General features: G+C 39.5%; 2 protein-coding genes across 2 annotated transcripts in view; one reads left to right on the top strand and one right to left on the bottom strand.

Annotated features, from left to right (window-relative positions):
• Positions 1–2,549, top strand: part of LOC308669251 (protein FRA10AC1 homolog) — a 32,745-nt gene extending 30,196 nt beyond the window's left edge. Inside the window, exons 13-14 of the mRNA XM_081329877.1 lie at positions 939–1,023; positions 2,274–2,549. Coding sequence (XP_081186003.1) covers positions 939–1,023; positions 2,274–2,316 — 128 coding nt within the window. The 3' untranslated portion in view covers positions 2,317–2,549. The remainder of the gene's footprint in view (positions 1–938; positions 1,024–2,273) is intronic.
• Positions 2,550–12,465: 9,916 nt separating this feature from the next.
• The window catches only part of PDE6C (phosphodiesterase 6C), a gene marked incomplete at both ends in the record, with an annotated part of 52,691 nt that continues 46,303 nt past the window's right edge, over positions 12,466–18,853 (bottom strand). Inside the window, one exon of the mRNA XM_081328594.1 lies at positions 12,466–12,621. Within this exon, the coding sequence (XP_081184720.1) occupies positions 12,466–12,621 (156 nt within the window). The remainder of the gene's footprint in view (positions 12,622–18,853) is intronic.

The following is an 18,853-nucleotide window of genomic DNA, read 5'->3' as shown; positions in this document are numbered from 1 at the left end:
AAGCAGAAAAGAAGGAACTGATGATCTGGAGAAAAACATCATGGAAGGAAGAAATGTATTACTATAGGGTCTAATTAGGAGAAAGCCTGATTTCTGAGATCCAAAGAAATGTGCAATTCATCAAGGTTTCAGCTTAAAATGCAGCTCCCTTTTGCTATATAACAAGCACCTGAAATGAAAATGGCTTTTTAAAGCAGATGGTAAACTGAAATGTAGACCTGTTAAGTAAATAAAAGCCTGATACGTATTAAAATTACACAGCATTCGGAGACGAGGACACAAATATATATATATTTAAAATTGTATTAGTTTTGATGAAATGAGCTCTGTCCAGAAAATCTTACCTGAAGGCTCATCGTTATTATAAAGGGCTAGTTTGGTCAAAAGGAAGTACGAGAGATATCATTCGAGATGTAGTAAAGCCACAACACTACAGTATAAACTGTGGGCCTGTGCATGGGTGCCTTCAAGCTAGCTGTAGCTCCCAGTGGCTATGTGGTGAGTCCTTGCAGTTTTCTTGGCAACATTTTCAGAAGCGGTTTGCCATTATCTGCTTCCTGAGGTTGAGAGGATGTGACTGGCCCGAGGTCACCCAGCTGGCTTTGTGCCAGAGGAGGGATTAGAATTTACGGCCTGTGTTTATAATCAGTGTCTTTTACCACTACACAAACCCTTCCGTAATATAGGACAAAAAATTGGGTGTATTTATGAACATGTTTTTATGTTCCTGATTTGTCACCATGAAAAATAATAATTCCAATGGATAGTGATCAGGAATATCTGCCTAACTAAATTATGTATGGCTTATTCCCCATTTTATTTTTAATGCTGTATGTTGTTTTTTAAAAAAAACTTGTTAAGTTTTTTTGAGTCTAGCCCAACATGTGAAAATGCCCTTAAAGTCATTCTGTTTTAAACATTGTTATCTTTTTTAACAGACTCAGGTAGCGATGATCAGGAAGATGGTCCCTCTGAGGCAGATTTCTGGAGGGGTCCACCACAGGACGCAGAAGAAAAAACGAGGTCTGTTCTGTGGCCTTCCTTAAAACTTTATCTAAACAGAAAAAGAATTTTAATTAACAAGCAAAAGCATTTTTTCATTTTTATACAAACACTGACAAAGCATGTAGGTATGTATGCATGGAGGGACGCGGTGGCTCAGTGGGTTAGGACACTGAGCTTGTCGATCAGAAGGTCGGCAGTTTGGCGGGTCGAATCATGAGTGCTGCGTAACAGAGTAAGCGCCTGTTACTCATCCCAGCTTCTGCCAACCTAGCAGTTCGAAAGCACGTAAAAATGCAAGTAGAAAAATAGGGACCACTACGGTGGGAAGGTAACAGCATTCCGTGCGCCTTTGGCGTCTAGTCATGCCGGCCACATGACCACGGAGATGTCCTCGGACAAGTGCTGGCTCTTCGGCTTTGAAACGGAGATGAGCACCGGCCCCTAGAGTCGGAAACGACTAGCACGCATGTGCGGGGGAACCTTTACCTTTACCTTTATGTATGCATGTGTGTGTTTATACTGTATACACATACACTACAAAGTACACACACACATATATATACACACATGCATACATATATCTTTTGAGTAGTAAAGATAGATAGATAGATAGATAGATAGATAGATAGATAGATAGATAGATAGATATGCATGTATTTTTATCTTTGCAGTTTTTTGCTGTTTCTCCGTCTTTATTTTGAAAACAATAAAATAATTTTTAAAAATATTTAGGAGGCCAGTCTTAAGATGATTAGATTTCAGAGAAAAATTACTTTTGAAGGAAAATAGGCACTTAGCTGGAGTATGTACAAAATAAAACCAAACTCTATATAATTATTCATTGTATCTGAAAGATTGGATGGGTTAGTTTCTTATTCTCAATTTGATCTGTGTTAGGATTCCTTTATTTCCTTCTCCATAATTCTAGAAAACTCAACAGAACAAAAGTCTTTGTCAGACTCCTTCCTCACTATTTAATCTCCAGAGCAGGGATTGCTCTTGCTCAGGGATATAGCTAATCTCCTACTTACTAGCCTTACCTTACTAGAAGTAGAAAGGCTAGTTTGCAGTGAATACATTTTGACCTAATGAGAAACACCTAAAGCTTGAGTTACCTAGTCAGATAAATATTATCAGCACAACCTTGCTGGTATATCTATAGAATGTGGACCTTTTGCTGTAAAGCATTCTCTGCACATATGAAGAAAAACTGCTGTAGTCTTGTTCTGATTCAAGAACGTGTGTTATTTATTTCCTTTCTTTTTTAGGGAGGAAGAATTTGACGAATACTTTCAAGACTTGTTTCTCTGAAATGAGATCTCCAAATCTGAAATTTGTTTCTTCATGTTCTTCAAAATCTGCCAATAAAAAGCAGGTTTTCACATTTAATTCAACATTTTTTAAGTTTTTTTTACTTGAATAGGAAATAGGAATTATCCTCTGTATGTCTTTCACATCGACCGTAAATGTTAGTTTAAATTATAATAATGGCAATGTTTAAAAGTTGAAATTAGATGTAAATCATGGTTTGGTAAGATTCAGCATTACTGATGATGAAAAGAAAATCAGTTTAGAGAAGCTGATGTTAGCTAAAATGACAAAAGACATTTTTATATATATATGGATGATCTGAAGTTTAATGAAAAACCAGAAATTGAAATCCAGTCATTGAAACATACAGTAAGAATTTTTACTATAGATGTAGCAATGGAATTTGGTCCAAATAAATGTGCCTCAGTAACAGTAAATTGGGGTAAAGTCACAAACAGAAATGGAATTGAAATGCCAATTGACCATCAGGAAGGAAGAGGATGAAACCTGCAAGCATCTGGGCGTTTTATAGTTGAATAATATCAAGCATGGGCAAGTCAAGAATGTGAATAGTAAAGAATATATACAAAGAGTTAGACAATTGCTAAAGACAAAATTTAATGGTGAAAACACCATCAAACCTATCAATACCTGGGCCACAGCTGTGATATGATACACTGCTCGAATTATTAATTGTACACCAGTTGAACTGAGCAGTTGGGACCAAAATAACAAGAAAACTGATGAATATTCACTAGATCTGACCTGGAAAGTTAACACAACCCAGGTGGCTAGAAAGGCCCAACAGAGGCTTCACTTTCTTAGGATCTTGCGGAAGAACAGGGTAGAACAACAGCTAATGACCCTTTTTTACCGGTCTACCATAGAGAGCGTCCTCTCGTATGGTATTGTGGTTTGGTATGCTGGTCTGACAGCCGCGGATAGGAAAGTATTACAGAGGGTAGTGAACACAGCACAAGACATTGTGGGCTGCTCCCTGACACCACTGGATGACATCGCCAGGGCTTGTTGCCTTGGAAGAGTGAGGAAGATTCTCAGGGATGACTCACACCCTGGACGGTATCTCTTTACTCTCCTACCATCCGGTAGGAGATATAGGAATATAGCCAGCCGTACCAACAGGCTGAAAAATAGCTTTTATCCGTGGGCTGTTAGGCTTTTAAATGGGACATAATCTTATGCAGAATTGACTTGGGAGGCCGGTGTGTGGTGTAGTTGGTTCACATAGTGTAATGGGATGGAGGGTTTGTTGTCACTGTGTGTTGGGGGGAGAGAGCACGGAGGGAGGCTCAGCTAATCTCAATGTACACATGTTGTACTTACAATAAAGGTTTATTATTATTATTATAAATTACATCCTTGTAGTGATATGAATAGATTATACCTGCCTCACAAAAATAGAGGGAGAGGTTTACTTCAAGTCAAATTGTCATAGAAGAAAAAGCATTCATTGAATGATTATGTAAAAGACAGCCAAGAAAATACATTGACGAAAATTAAAAATTGGAACTTACTGAATGTAAAGGAAACAAAACATGAATGTTGAAAGAATGTAATAAAAACAAACAGAATGCTGGTAAGGGAAAACTGTTGCAGAATTAATTTATACAAAAGCTTGAGGGGAAGGTGGATAAAGATGAAGATAAAACGTGGCTTGCAATTAGAACATTTATAAAAGAGACTCGACCCTTGAATTTGACAGCTCAAATGAACTAATGCAAGCAAGGTCGCAAATGAAAAAATCATCAGATGATTCAAAGTGGAGATTATGCAAAGAAGCAGAAGAAACAGAAGATCTTATACTTGTTTTGCATAAGAAGATTGTATAAATTGATTATAAACAATGATATAACATAGTCACCAAAATGATTCATTGGAATATCTAAAAATTATCATGTGCCAGTAATGAAAAATTGGTGGGATCATATAGTTGAAAAAATAGTCAAAGATGAACAGGTTAAAATATAGCGGAATTTCTGAATACAAACTGATAAAGTCTTGGCACTTAATACACCAGATTTAACTGATTGAAGAGAAGAAAGTATGGATAATTGATGTGGCAATACTAGGAGATAGTAAAATATTTCATCTTTCTCATCTTTCCTACTACCTTCTATTAGTATCTTATGAATTATCACTTGTTTGTATCTTATGATTTATGATTGTATCTTATGATTTATGAGCTATGACTTATCTCTTTGTTGTTTGTATGTACACTGAGAGCTTATGCACTGGAGACAAATTCCTTGTGTGTCCAATCACACTTGGTGAATAAAAAATATTCCAAAAGAAAATAAAAAATTAGGCAAGGACACAAAGCATTAAGAACTAAAAATTGAAATGGAAAAAATTATGGCATAAACTAGCTGTGATGGTCCCAGTGGCTATCGGCACACTGGGTGTTATATCAAAAATCTGGAATGGCCTTTAGAAAATATACACATTCTATCAATTATAAAAGGCCGCATTGCTTGAAATGCATACACAGTATACTATGCCGATGCATCATGCACCCTAGGTTTTGAGGAAGAACTCAGTGCATATGACGGCCAACACCAGCAGTTCCAGAATTGCCAAAATGGAAGCTGTGATTTCACATTGTGAATAGTAGTAATAAACAATCCTAGATAGTCTCATTGACCTTTTTGAATATGTAAATAAGTCTATAGATCCCATTTTTTGCCAGTATCCACCATATTTCCAGTTCCCTTTTTGCTCAGGTGAATACGCTTCCTTTCTTTTGATCGTCAACTCTGGTTTCTCAGCAGTTCTGTTGGCTATTGTTGTATTGGCAGTCGGCCACCTGGGTTTGCCATTAAAGGAGAATGATTAATACTACTTGCATTTGTGCTGAAGGCAAACAGATGCTTCGCGGAAGGCTAGGGCAAATCACATAGTCGCCTTTTTGCAACTTCTTGATGCAACTGCATCTTTCCTGGAATCTTGTAGCTACTCTCTGCAGATGCAGCATAACCCTTGGAAAGATGTGACTTCTGTTGGCAGGTATGGTAAACTGAAAATGTCTCCACAAAAGCAGAGCTGAGAACTATGGAAAAGATCATGGGCTATTTTCCTTGCAGTAACACACTCTTGAAGCCCCTCTTTTGAATGCTTTGCACAGCCCCTAGTATCTTGAGCCAAAGTGAGATGAATTGCTTTCATTGCAACTTTAATCTACAAAGGGCACATCTGTGAACATACAATGATATTCAAAGGAATATGACTTACCACTTTAAAAACTAAGGGTTGAATATGCCATCTAATCAGATTCCTGATTCCATACTTGTTTTATAATGCAGAACCTGGATGGATGTTCAAATATCTCACTGTGGTATATAAAAACCACAGAAAAAGTTGGTATTGAAGAACTCTTAGCAGATTAACAAGGCAGTAAATGACATTTTAGCCCTAAGAATCGAGAAGAGGGTAAGAAATAGACTGAGAATAACTTTGCTTTGATTCTGAATGGGGTAACAGGGGACAGAGAGAAACCCTGGCAAATGGTTGATGTGCTTTTCTATACCCCACGACAATAAAGTAGCATTGCGGAGTTTGTTTCCTCACCCATATTTCCAAAGGACTGACTCTGAAAGAGCTACTTAAAATAACTTCGTTTTTCACAGATCATGCATACAGAAGTACGGGTGAAACAAGGCTAAACAAGGGTGTCCTCAAATGGCAAAGAAAGGTAGGGCTTCTTTACATAAGAAGATGGATTTAAAGGTTAATTCTTTGACACATTGCAAGATGGCAGTCAAATCCAATAAGCGGCAGCCCATTTACATCTATCTGGTCTCTCAAGAGCTTTAGAGGAGCTGTTTGTGATAGTTGCTCAACCAAACACTCTTAAACATCTGTCTGTTTTAGATGCTAACTTTCTTGTGTAGAACTTCATAATGTGGTTATTGAAACAAATCTGCACGTGCTGATCTAATTCAATCATGCACAAGCAAATATCCTCTTGTATCTATATTTAGTAAAGAAAAACATGGATATTTATATCTCTGCTGAATTATTAGTCTACATTATACAATTATGTTGGCCCATCTACCTAGACCAGGGGTAGGCAACCTTGGCTCTTTTATGACTCGTGGACTTCAACTCCCAGAATTCCTGAGCCAGCATGGCTGGTTCAGGAATTCTGGGAGTTGAAGTCCACGAGTCAGGAAAGAGGCAAGATTGCCTACCACTGACCTAGACCAGGAGTAGACAACCTTGGCTCTTTTATGACTCGTGGACTTCAACTCCCAGAATTTCTGAGCCTGCATAGCTCAGCTTGGAAACTTCTCTCTTTCCCCTCAGCATGGCTGGCTCAGGAATTCTGGGAGTTGAAGTCCACAAGTCATAAAAGAGCAAAGGTTTCCTACCCCTGACCTAAAATCATTAGATGAGGCAGCTTACAGATAAAGGAATGAACAAATGAAATAAGTATAGAACTACAACAGCAAAAAATTAATGGAACAGGCTATAACCTGGTGATTCATGGTCATTATCTTTAAAAGATAACAGGAAACATTTAGTTGCCCTTCATGAACGAGGGAGATATTCTAAAGGAGATGTTCTGTATTTCAAGATAGAAAAACAAAATGGTGGAACTGTTGGGTATTACCACGCTTGGATAGTCTTGTCAGTTCTGTAACCTTGTTTGTATTGGGAGAATTATTACAGAGCAGATCTTAATGAAAATCTCTCCATTGCCCTGTTGTTTTTACCTCTGAAAATGATTCATCCATATAGGTCGGGTGATGAATTCAGTCAATATGGAGGCATAGCAATCCTTACTTGTATTTCATGGCCTTAGATTTCATGGGCAAGCAGCTGAAAATGGTTAGCAGGTTTTCCCATTCTTTTTAGTTTTGGGAAAGACAAATTACTATTGAAAAACTTCCACCTTGTGATTTTCCATTTGGACTCTAAATTTTTAAACACTCTTTAAACACTGTTTAATCCCTTTTAATTTTTGTATTTTGTATTTTGTCTTTTAACATTCATTGCCCTGTTCACCGCCCTGAGTCCTTCGGGAGAAGGGCGGTATATAAAGAAAATAAATAAATAAATAATGTGTAATTACTGTCAAAGAGGCAATTATATACAGTATATATAATCATAAAAGATATAATTCATTTGCCTGAGTAAATACAATATTTGTAGGCTAAACTGAAAAATCACCCCAAACACCTTTATGGCTGTTTGCAGCATCCCACACTCACAGAACCGTGATTTGCAATGTTTTTCGTCCATTTGTGGCATTACTTCCAGTTTTTGGCAAAATGCCCATTGTGTAAAATGGATTCGCTTAACAATCACACTGTTGACTTAACAACCGCTGCAAAAAAATATCAAAAAATCAGGTCCGATCGTGTGATGCCTCGACTTACAAACACAATGACTAACAATCATAATTCCAACGGTCATACATTGAGGACTCTGTACTAGAATCCTTTTTCTGAATTTAGATATATTTTTGAAATAAGCATATTTCTAGCCATAAGCTTATGCTAAAAATAGAGCTTTCAAAATGACATGAGCTATAACTTTATTGGTAATAGTAAAAGTAAGAATATAAATTATTCCAGGGGAAGTAACTAGACATAATATAAAACTTAACTTCTGTGCTTTAATAATTACAGTGCTACTATTACAGTGCTCTGTACTGTGCAATACAGAGTTTATCATATGAAATTAACTGAAAAGATGTGTAAAATTATAAAACTTGTGAAAGTTCACAAGTTTTAATACATTTAATAAAGACAGTATTAATCGGGAACAGCAGCAACCAAGAAATGAGTCCACAATCACTTTTAACAAAGTAATCTCAGGTTATCCATTTCTTTAAAATGTTCCGTTTTCTTTTGGTGGAAATGTTCCACTTCCATTCTTTCAGTTAGTACTGGTAAATAAGTAAAGACTGAACAGTTTTATGTTCCTTTGCATTGACAGAAATCCTTGACCTCACTGAAGATGTTGATAGATTTCTTGATTGTAGCAGAAATGCTCCTGCATTTAATTATAAAATTATACACGTTTTTGATTTGCCATCTGCTGAGTCTTCATTGCCACCATCTTCTGCTAATAAAATGCAAAAAAGAGGTATAAATATGCATGCATTTTTATCTTTGAAGTGGTTTTTTGGTGTGTACCTTAGCAAGAGAAGAATCTAATCATTTGAAAGTTCAATACATTTTCACTGCTGACATCATTGAATGCAGTCTGGTACATTCTTTCATTATAACCAATTATTAATTATCAGATGTATAAAACGTGCAACATTTCTCAGTGGACATTTTGGAACATAAAGCTAAGTGATAGGACAATATAATCGTTTTTCATACGTGACCAATATAAGCTTTTCTCTTAGTTAATTTGAAATGATCACACAAGATTGTATTGGCTATGATTTTTTCATGATAATTGGCTCTTTTCTGATTTATTTGCATTATTATTTTTTTCATCTGTATGGAAACTTGATCCATTGCCTATCTCCTGAAATGCTGAAGTATAATTAACAGTATAATTTTTACTTGAATTTTGAGGTGGTGTATTTATTTTTCTCCCAAACTTCCCACTGTAATGGTTCGTCAACTGTATTTCATTTATTTTTAAAGTGTTAACATTGCACAACCTAATTACATTGAACAGCAGGAAGCACTACATGACTGGTTTCATCCTATTTGGGCCTTTTCAAGTGTGAGTAGCCTGATGTTATTCTGTGGGATTTCAAACCTTTGTACTTTAGATAACTAACGTATATACAGGTCATTAAGTTTAGGAGCTGCATGGAACCTACTGCTCAGTGGTTGAAGAAAGGAATATATGGAAGCTATGGGAATAGTACATTTAGTATATATCAGCCTTTTACAATTGGGGTTCTCAGAAAGGTTGTGAGGTGTTCCACAAAAGATGGTGTGGAGGGAGGGAATTTGATGGTGAGCCCTGGGCAATGCTAGTGTTGGAATTTCTACATTCTACAACTCAGCTACCAGCCTACCATTTTGTTAGGGGTTCTATGACACAATTAAAATCCAAAACACAACTTTGCATTTGGGAGGGAAGAGGGAACCAACCAGAGTAGCCTAATAAGTTGTCCAAAATAAACCAAACCAGAAAAATGCCATTCTCTACTCAAAACAGACTTGACATTATTTGCTGATCACTCTCCCATGCTGTGAGCTGTAGATATAAGCTTAATGTAGGAGTTCCCCAAGACCTGGAAATTACGTTAAGGGTTTTTCCTAGATAAAAGTTTTGAGAACTGCTGGCATATTTAGTCTATCTTCCCTTAAGCTGTCAAAGCAGTGAGTTATTTTTACACATTGTATAATAGGTTCCCCCGCACATGCGTGCTAGTCATTTCCGACTCTAGGGGCCGGTGCTCATCTCCGTTTAAAAGCTGAGGAGCCAGCGCTTGTCTGAGGACATCTCTGTGGTCATATGGACGGCATGACTAGACACCAAAGGCGCACGGAACGCTGTTGCCTTCCCACCGTAGTGGTCCCTATTTTTCTACTTGCATTTTTATGTGCTTTCAAACTGCTAGGTTGGCAGAAGCTGGGACGAGTAACAGGCACTCACTCTGTTATGTGGCACTCGGGATTCGACCCGCCAAACTGCCGACCTTCTGATCGACAAGCTCAGCATCCTAACCCACTGAGCCACTGCATCCCTTCATTGTATAATAGGGTGGCCCAAAAATAAATATTTGGTATAAGCAATGCCATATTGAAATCTGGTGACAAACTATATGTTAATTACAGAATTGGTCTATATTTCCATATATTATTAATCTCAGTGATGCAGTTTGATAACCCACATAGAAATATCCTGATTTTTTTTAGTTTATATATAATTGCCTTACTGTTTTACTACGGTATAATAATGGAAGAGAGTAATGCTTAACTATAGGTTTTACAGACAGATCTGTGCATATTTTATAGAATGTTTGAAATATAGTTCCCAAAAATAGCTTTTGAAAAATTAGGATGTTCATCTATTCTGATATGCTTTTTAAAGATATTTCATTGAAACATATTTAATTTGGGGAAAAAAATATTTATTAAGAATATTATAAGCATTTACAATTTGTTTTAGTTTTGCATGTGAAAGAGAAGACTGACAGAAAATGAAGAACTTCCATTACCTACATTCTTTCTAAACTGATGGGCAATGTTAATAGAAAAACATCATGTAAAGCACTTATGAAAAAGTGCCATCATAATTGATAATAAAACTATGTGAGAACATTTTCTTTAAAGTACACATTTTAGGTCAGCCCATAGAATTGATTAGGGATAGGTTATGAGCAGGCCAAAGATGGTACATCTTCACAAAGTTAATTTATGAAATTAAATTCCACTAGGTTAATTGATTTTGCCTTTAGCTTATGTGACTGAAGTTAAGCCGCTACCAGTATCCATCTAGTTATTTTTACCAGTTGCTATTAGTATAATAGATATATATGCTTCTGAAAACTTTTTTCAGAACTGAAGGAGAGAATGTTCACCAACTTTGAAAGTCTTAATTCCTTCTGGCAGCTTGCAAGCTGCTGAGTGTGGAATATTTTCAAGATCAGACACTGGTGGTCTCCAAAAGGGAGGACAGAATAATGGTTTACACAACTTTCAGTTGCTATTATTTAATAAGGCAGCATAATTATTGACCCTAATCTAACACTAGTTATATATCAGCAAAGTGAAAATGTAATTGGAGATCATGACCGGGGAAATAATATACTTCAGAACTCAATATTCACTCATAACAAAAAGAGATATAAGTGAATTGATTTACTGGTGGCTGATTTTTGCTTTCCATTGCAAAATGAACCAATAGGGCTATTTATGGGAATTCCTTGGTTAGATTGGGGCCAATGGGCTTTTTATGATGTCATTAACAGTCTGGAAAACGTTAAAGTAAATTACAGCTATTATTATTGATCCAACCGCATTTTCAGGATAGCCTCTCTTGATTGTGGCCTCAAACTGTGTAAGATACAGCAAGAAAATAAAATATTTTAAAAAAACTGCTGTAGTAGCACAAATTAGAATTGATTCAGCAACGCCATGCTCATTAAATCATACCATTTTCAAAATTTCTGATCCAAAATCTTAAATCCAGACTGATTTAGAGTTTTAACTTTTGAACTTAGAAAGTTGGCAGATTCAAAATGTTACCAGATAATAATTCTCAACTGTGATTTATTTAAGTACGATCTTGATAAACATACAGTGGCTCAAAATTGATATGCTTTGTTTCTGTAGTTTTGGTTTGTCTGCACTCTTTTTTAATTTGCTGCTTTACTGTCCCACTAAAGAAACTACTTTAGGACTGCATTTAGATGGATTCACCCCAAAGTAAATCAATATCTTCCCTCCCTCCCTCCCTCCCTCCCTCCCTCCCTTCCTCCCTCCCTCCCTTCCTTCCACTGAAGATACTGTCTGGAAAGTAGAACAGACTTTAAAATAAAAGGTTCTGAATTTTGGCTGATTTCTTGTTTTATTTCTTCATATTATTCCTGAATTTTGTGTCTAAACCAATTTAAACTCTTTTCAATTAGTGGGCTCCTGAGATACTTAGATACTTGGATACTGTCAATCAGAAGGTCAGCAGTTTGGCAGGTCGAATCCCGAGTGCCGTGTAACAGAGTGAGCGCCTGTTACTCGTCCCAGCTTCTGACAACCTAGCAGTTCAAAAGCACGTAAAAATGCAAGTAGAAAAATAGGGACCACTGCGGTGGGAAGGTAACAGCGTTCCGTGCGCCTTTGGTGTATAGTCATGCCGGCCACATGACCACGGAGACATCCTCGGACAAGCGCTGACTCTTCAGCTTTGAAACGGAGGTGAGCACTGGCCCTTAGAGTCGGAAATGACTAGCACGCATGTGCGGGGGAACCTTTACCTTTACCTTACGAGATACTTAGATTTTGCCTATTATGATCTGCCATTATTTACACTAATCCCCTAAAGGATAACAGTTAATCTGTTGCAGCAAAGAACTGATGGAATGTACTGCAGACCATGAAATTATATAAATTAAAACTACATTTGGTACCTTAAGGTCCAAATTCAGCAAAAATACTCAACGTTACAGAAATGTTCGCATATACGTGCCCGAATCAGGACATTTCTATATGCCTAACCTTTCTTGTCATCAACTTCTAGCTTTTTCTTTTCTTCTTCGAGAGCTTTCATCTTCTCGTCATAAATATCACCTAGCGCTTTCCATTCCACTCGATTGTTTTGAAGACCATCAAGCATAGGTTTAATTTCTTTATGGAACCTTGAGAATTCCTAAAGAAATAGTGGAATTCCATATATTTAACATTAAAATGGAAAATTAGCAGTAGCAATACATGCATTTTTAAACATAGAAAAATCTTCATTGGATAACAAAGAGGGCTGAAAAAAATCTTATCAGCCCAATATTTTTCTTTAAGGACGCATTTCTTAAAAAGGAAAATTTATACCGGCAGGTTTGCCTTTGGCACTTAGAGTTCCTTCCTTCATTCTTTTTAGGTACTATTGTTGATTACAACCCACAACGCTAGAATGAGGCTAACATTTCTATCAGAAAAATGTAGGAGGTAATTGTCTCTCTACTGCCAATTTGTCTCAACCTGCATCAAATACTGAACTTGCCAGTCAAGAGGAAGATGTAGGTTTGGATATTGGGAATGTTTTTATAATACCTGTTTCTGTTTTAATGCAAGCATATTTTGGTTTTATTGAATGTAATGCATGTGGCTTGACATCTTGACTGGAAAATACATTAACACTTGTAGGAAATACTCCAGAAACTCAACATTTCAGGGCATTCACAAACATATGAGCTTATATGTACAATGGTTGTTTAATTAATATCTTGTCTTTTCATCAAAAACAGCTCTGTGCAGATTTAATCTTATATTTTGTATTTCTGTATAAGAACATATATAACAACAACTTTATTGTTTAGCCCTGGGGCCATATCAAAGTGCAAAATTCCAGTAACAAACCATCACCAAAACTTGATAAAAGCAATCCAAAATGGAATTTGATAAAATACAATTTAAAATGGAATTAAAATAAAATACAATTTAAGATGAAATAGTAATAAAATACAAATTTAAGATATAGATAAAATATGATAACATTATATTTCGGAGTCGCCCTTGCAATCTACCCCAATCAGTCCCACATATGCAGATCTTAACCGGATCATTTTGTTTAAATACTGTGCTACGTTAAATGTTATTTTCAAGTTCTGAAAATTACCAGACATAAGGTAAGTGTCAGAATCCATTTATATCACATTTCATAAATGTATAGGTAGAACATTGTGCTTATTCTGGGGATTCTGCCATCTCTCCGAGGGGGGGGGAGAGGATGGTTTACAACTGAAAAGGAAGAAGCAATAACAATAAAACCAAGGAGAGTTCCCTTTCCCACGGAAGGGCCTGACACCTAAGTAAATGATGGGAGCCTGACTAAATGGATGAGGGGAGGGGGCTGAAATGGGAACGCTTTATATAGGATTGAAATGTAACTTTGTTAGATTCCGTCTTGTATTGCCACAATCGATTCCATCCTAGTAAACATTTTCCTTTTGGACTAAACTTGCATCCAAGAGTTCTTATTTCCTAAGATGTGGATTGAGGTGGGTCCTGACAGTAGACGGAATCTGCTATAAGAGTCAACCTGGAAGGGAAAACTTTACCGGGGGACTTTGCAACAAATACAATGTCTGGCGACGAAACAAGAGAGGAGGGAAGCCCCATGGAGAGGTCTTCCCCCCAAATGGAATCCCAGAGACGATGGGAAGCTGAAGCGGCATATTCCCCCGGGGAAGAAGCAGTGGAGCAGTACGACCGAAAACCCCGGTGGTCGATGGGCGTTGGAAGGAAGAGTGAGTGGGAAAAGGCATCGAGGGAAGTAACCCTGAGACGGAGCGACCACCAACCGGAATGGAGGCAGGAGATGGAGAGTTCCCTGCACGCCAGTGAGGAGGAGCGGATCCTGGAAAAGGCCATTGATCTGATGAAAGCAACCCTGAGCTCACTAAGGGAGGAGAGAGCTGAAAATCGCAACCGAGGCAGCGCCTGGGGACGCAACTGGAAAGGTAACGGAGGGGATCCAGCACCTGAAACCCCAGGGCCGTCCAATGGAACAGGAATTGCTGCCTCAGCAGTACCCACCCACCCCGAGAACCACAGACGGGGACCAGGATGAGGAGTGATACCGGCCACGGCACAGACAACGCTCCAGCCAAAGACTCCCGCCCCTGGAAGTCAAATTCAAGGGGGAGCCATCACGACTGGGATTCTTCCTAACCCAAGTCCTCAGCTACATGGAAGAGTACGGCCGGGATATCCCTAGTGACAAAACACGCATCCGAATTGTGCAATCCGCCCTGGACGGATTGGCTGCAGACTGGGTGGTGAACTTGCATGACTCCAACGCCCCAGAACTCGACGACTTCAACCGATTCATGTCATCTTTGAGGCGGCGGTTCGAGGATCCTTTGGCTGACCATAAAGCCCGGGAGAGAATCAAAATGGTGAGGCAGGGCAGGCGAGCAGTGGCTGAATATACCCAAGAATTCCGAGCCATTGCCAGCAAGCTGAACTGGCCAGAAGACATACTCCTTAGCCACTTCAAAGACGGTCTAAACTATGACCTGTATGACGCTTGCCTGCCTCGAGGAGACCCACCCCATCTCGACGACTGGTAAATCCTGGCGGAGGAAGTGGAAATAGACCTACTGAAGAGACACCGCAGAAGAAAACTATGGGGTCGCCTGCCACCCGAGCAAACATGCGAGGGGGAAAAACCACCAGCCACAGCCAAAAAATCAACGGGTTGTTTCAACTGCGGGAGAGAGGGCCACCATGCTGCAGAATGTCGTTCAAAAGCCCCCCACGAAAACCAGAGGCATCATCCTCCAAGAAGCCGGGGAAGACCCAAGGCAACACAAAAGAATCTTCCATGAAGGGGACAGAGGCTGTAGAGTCCACAATTCCTGCCAGGAACTGGGATTGGACTCCGGCATGCACCGCAGGGATGGTGGACAACTCGGAAGACAGCTCAGAGGGAGAACCATTGGTAAGTGGACCCCTTCCACCCATACTTAAGACAGTGACTATATTAGCTTCCTCTATGCCTGAAGCAGCCAAAATAAAAGCTCTGATAGACTCTGGGTGCATCCGCTGCCTTATCAGCCCAACGCTGGTGGAGAGATTGAGCATCCCAGTGAGGAGGCTAAAACAACCAATCTCTTTTAGTCAATTAGATGGGACAATAGCAGGGGGGGACCAGCCACCCTAGCCACTTTACCAATCCACCTATCCCTGGGGCCCCATGAAGAGGACATAACGTTTATAGTGGCCCCAGGCATGGAATGCCCAATGATTCTAGGACTGGAATGGCTGAAGAAATGGAACCCCGGGATAAACTGGAGGACAGCAGAACTCAATTTCCCAAAGGGGGGGCAGAAGAACTTAGACTCCAAAAGCACCCCCCCAACCCGGAGGGAGGAGGCAGCAGCAGTGGGGGAAGAGAAGAAGTTACCAGAGATACCGGAGGAATACAGGGACCTTGCTGAGGTTTTCAGTGAGGAACGGGCAGATGAGCTTCCCCCCCACCGCCCCACAGACTGTGCTATAGAATTCAAACCTGGGGCAAAACTCCCAAAACCCAGGATGTATGCCATGAGCCCAAGGGAAATGGCAGAAATGGAAAGATTCATAAAGAAAAACTTAGAAAGAGGATTTATTGAGCCCGCCAAACCCAAAGTGGCCGCCCCGGTTCTATTCAGGGAGAAGAAAGATGGTTCTTTCCGCTTCTGTGTGGATTACCGGAATCTAAATACAATTAGTGAATGTAATCTGTACCCCCTTCCCCTAATGAAGGATATGCTATCCCACCTATCGAAAGGATTTTTACCAAACTAGACCTGAGGGAAGCATACTACCGTATTAGGATTAAGGAAGAAGATGAATGGAAGACTGCATTCAACTGCCCAATGGGGTGCTATCAGTTCAAAGTATTGCCATTCGGACTGCAAGGGGCCCCCGCAGTATTCATGCAATTAATTAATGACATGCTAAGGGAGCACCTTTATAAGGGGGTCCTGGTTTACCTGGACGACATCCTTATCTTCACTGAGACCAAAGAGGAACATATCAAACTAGTCAGAGCAGTCCTGAAAAAGTTGCGAGCTGCCCACCTATATGCTAAACTATCAAAGTGCGAATTCCACCAGGAAAAAATTGACTACCTGGGATATCGCATATCCCCAGAGGGCATTGAAATGGACCCTGAGAAAGTTAGGGCAGTACTAGAGTGGGCACCCCCCCGCACACGGAAGCAATTGCAAAGTTTCCTGGGGTTTGCAAATTTCTACCGCCAATTCATCCCTGCATTTGGCCAAATAGCCATGCCCCTGACAAACTTGTTGAAAACGAAAGGGGGGTCCCCCGTGAAATCCAGCCAGCCTGTAAAGTGGACAATGGAGTGTCAAGCAGCATTTGAGAGGCTAAAGAGACTTTTTTCTGCTGAACCTGTCCTAAAACACCCAGATCCCGACAAACCTTTTGTAATACAGGCAGATGCGAGTGATGTAGCGGTAGGAGCCGTACTATTACAAGAAAATGATGGGGGGACGTTGCAATCATGTGCATACACATCCAGAAAACTCACAGAAACAGAACAACGTTGGCCAATATGGGAAAAAGAGGCATTCTCGTTGAGGTGGGCATTACTAACATGGCACCAATTTTTAGAAGGAAATAAAATCTAATAAATAAAATACCTTTCCAGGTCTGGACAGACCACAAGAATTTGGAAGCACTAAAAACGCCCAGGAAGCTCACTCCTAAGCAAGCCCGCTGGTCCCAACATTTTCACCGATTCAATTTCACTCTCAAACACTTACCGGGGGGAAAGAACTTCCTGGCAGATGCATTATCCCGCATTCCCCAATATAGCAGCACAAGAGTTAATGACTTTAAACCACTTGTACCGGAACAACAACTGGCAGCACCAGTCACCACCAGGGCACAAGAAAAAATGAAGCCGAAGGTAGATAGCCAAACTGGAATAGAATTCAGGAAGTCTTTGGAAAGTGATGAATGGTTCCAGAAAAATAAACATGTGTGCACAATTAAAGATGGACTGCCATGGGTGGGGGAGAAGCTATATGTACCTGCCACACAGAGAATCAATTTCATGCAACTGTGCCATGATACAAAATCAGCAGGACACTTTGGCTTTGTAAAAACCTTACACTTAACTAAAAAGCAATTTTGGTGGCCATCTATGAAAAAGGACATAGAAAGCTATGTGGGTAGCTGTCAAATTTGCGCGATGGCCAAAAGACTGCAAGGGAAACCGCCAGGTCTGTTACAACCGGTGGCAAACCCCTCAGCCCCATGGAAAGAAATAGCCATGGATTTTATCGTAGAACTGCCAGAAAGTAATGGAAACACCGTAGTCTGGACTGTCACAGATCTGTTCTCTAAGCAAGTACATTTCATACCTTGCCAAAAAATCCCGACTGCAAAAGCATTAGCAAAACTTTTTGTACAGCATATTTACAGATTGCACGGGGTACCACAACGCATCATATCTGACAGAGGGGTGCAATTTACGTCGGCATTTTGGAAAGAATTTTTATCCCTCTTAGGAACCACCCAAGGACTGTCATCTAGTCACCATCCTCAGACAGACGGAGCTTCTGAAAGACTTAATAATATACTTGAACAATATCTGAGATGCTTTATTAATTTTCAGCAGTCCGACTGGACGGACCTACTGTCTTTCGCAGAAGTAGCATATAATAATGCAGTCCACTCAAGCACATGTTACACCCCTTTTCAAGTAGCTACAGGCCAGAGTTTCAACCCAATACCAGAACTAACCCCAAAAGAACCGGTCATCCCTGATCTGAAGGAATGGATTGCTCAATTACAAAATACATGGCCAATTGTTAGGAAAGCGTTGGAAGATGCCAGAAAAGCATACAAGACACAGGCAGACAAAAAAAGAACCGATCCCACACCATTTAGGGTAGGAGATTTATCCACAAAATACCTGAAATCACTCCAACCCTGTAAAAAACTAGGACCAAAATATATTGGACCCTTTCCAATTAAAAGAATCATAAACCCAGTAACAGTTGAATTAGAACTACCCAAAAATCTTAGATGAATACACCCAACCTTTCACTGCAGTCTAATAAAGAGAGAACAACAATCACCACTACGAGCAAAAATCCCACCACCACCACCCCCATCATGGTGGAAGGAGAACAACATTTTGAAGTGAAAGAAATCTTAGATTCCAGAAAACACTATGGAACGATACAATATTTAGTGGCATGGAAACACCTCCCCTCCTCAGAAAATGACTGGGTTAACAAACTCCATGTTAAAGCACCTAAGTTGCTTAAGAGGTTTCATACAGAATATCCGAACAAACCAGGCTAACATTTATATGTTTTCTTTTCCTCACAGATGGACTCATCTTTTTTCTGAAAGGAGAGCTG

The sequence above is a fragment of the Vipera berus genome, assembly GCF_964194415.1.
Source record: "Vipera berus genome assembly, chromosome: 5".
NCBI lineage: Eukaryota > Metazoa > Chordata > Lepidosauria > Squamata > Viperidae > Vipera > Vipera berus.
Note: the sequence above shows the minus strand (reverse complement) of the source record. Positions and strands in the feature narration are given on the sequence as shown.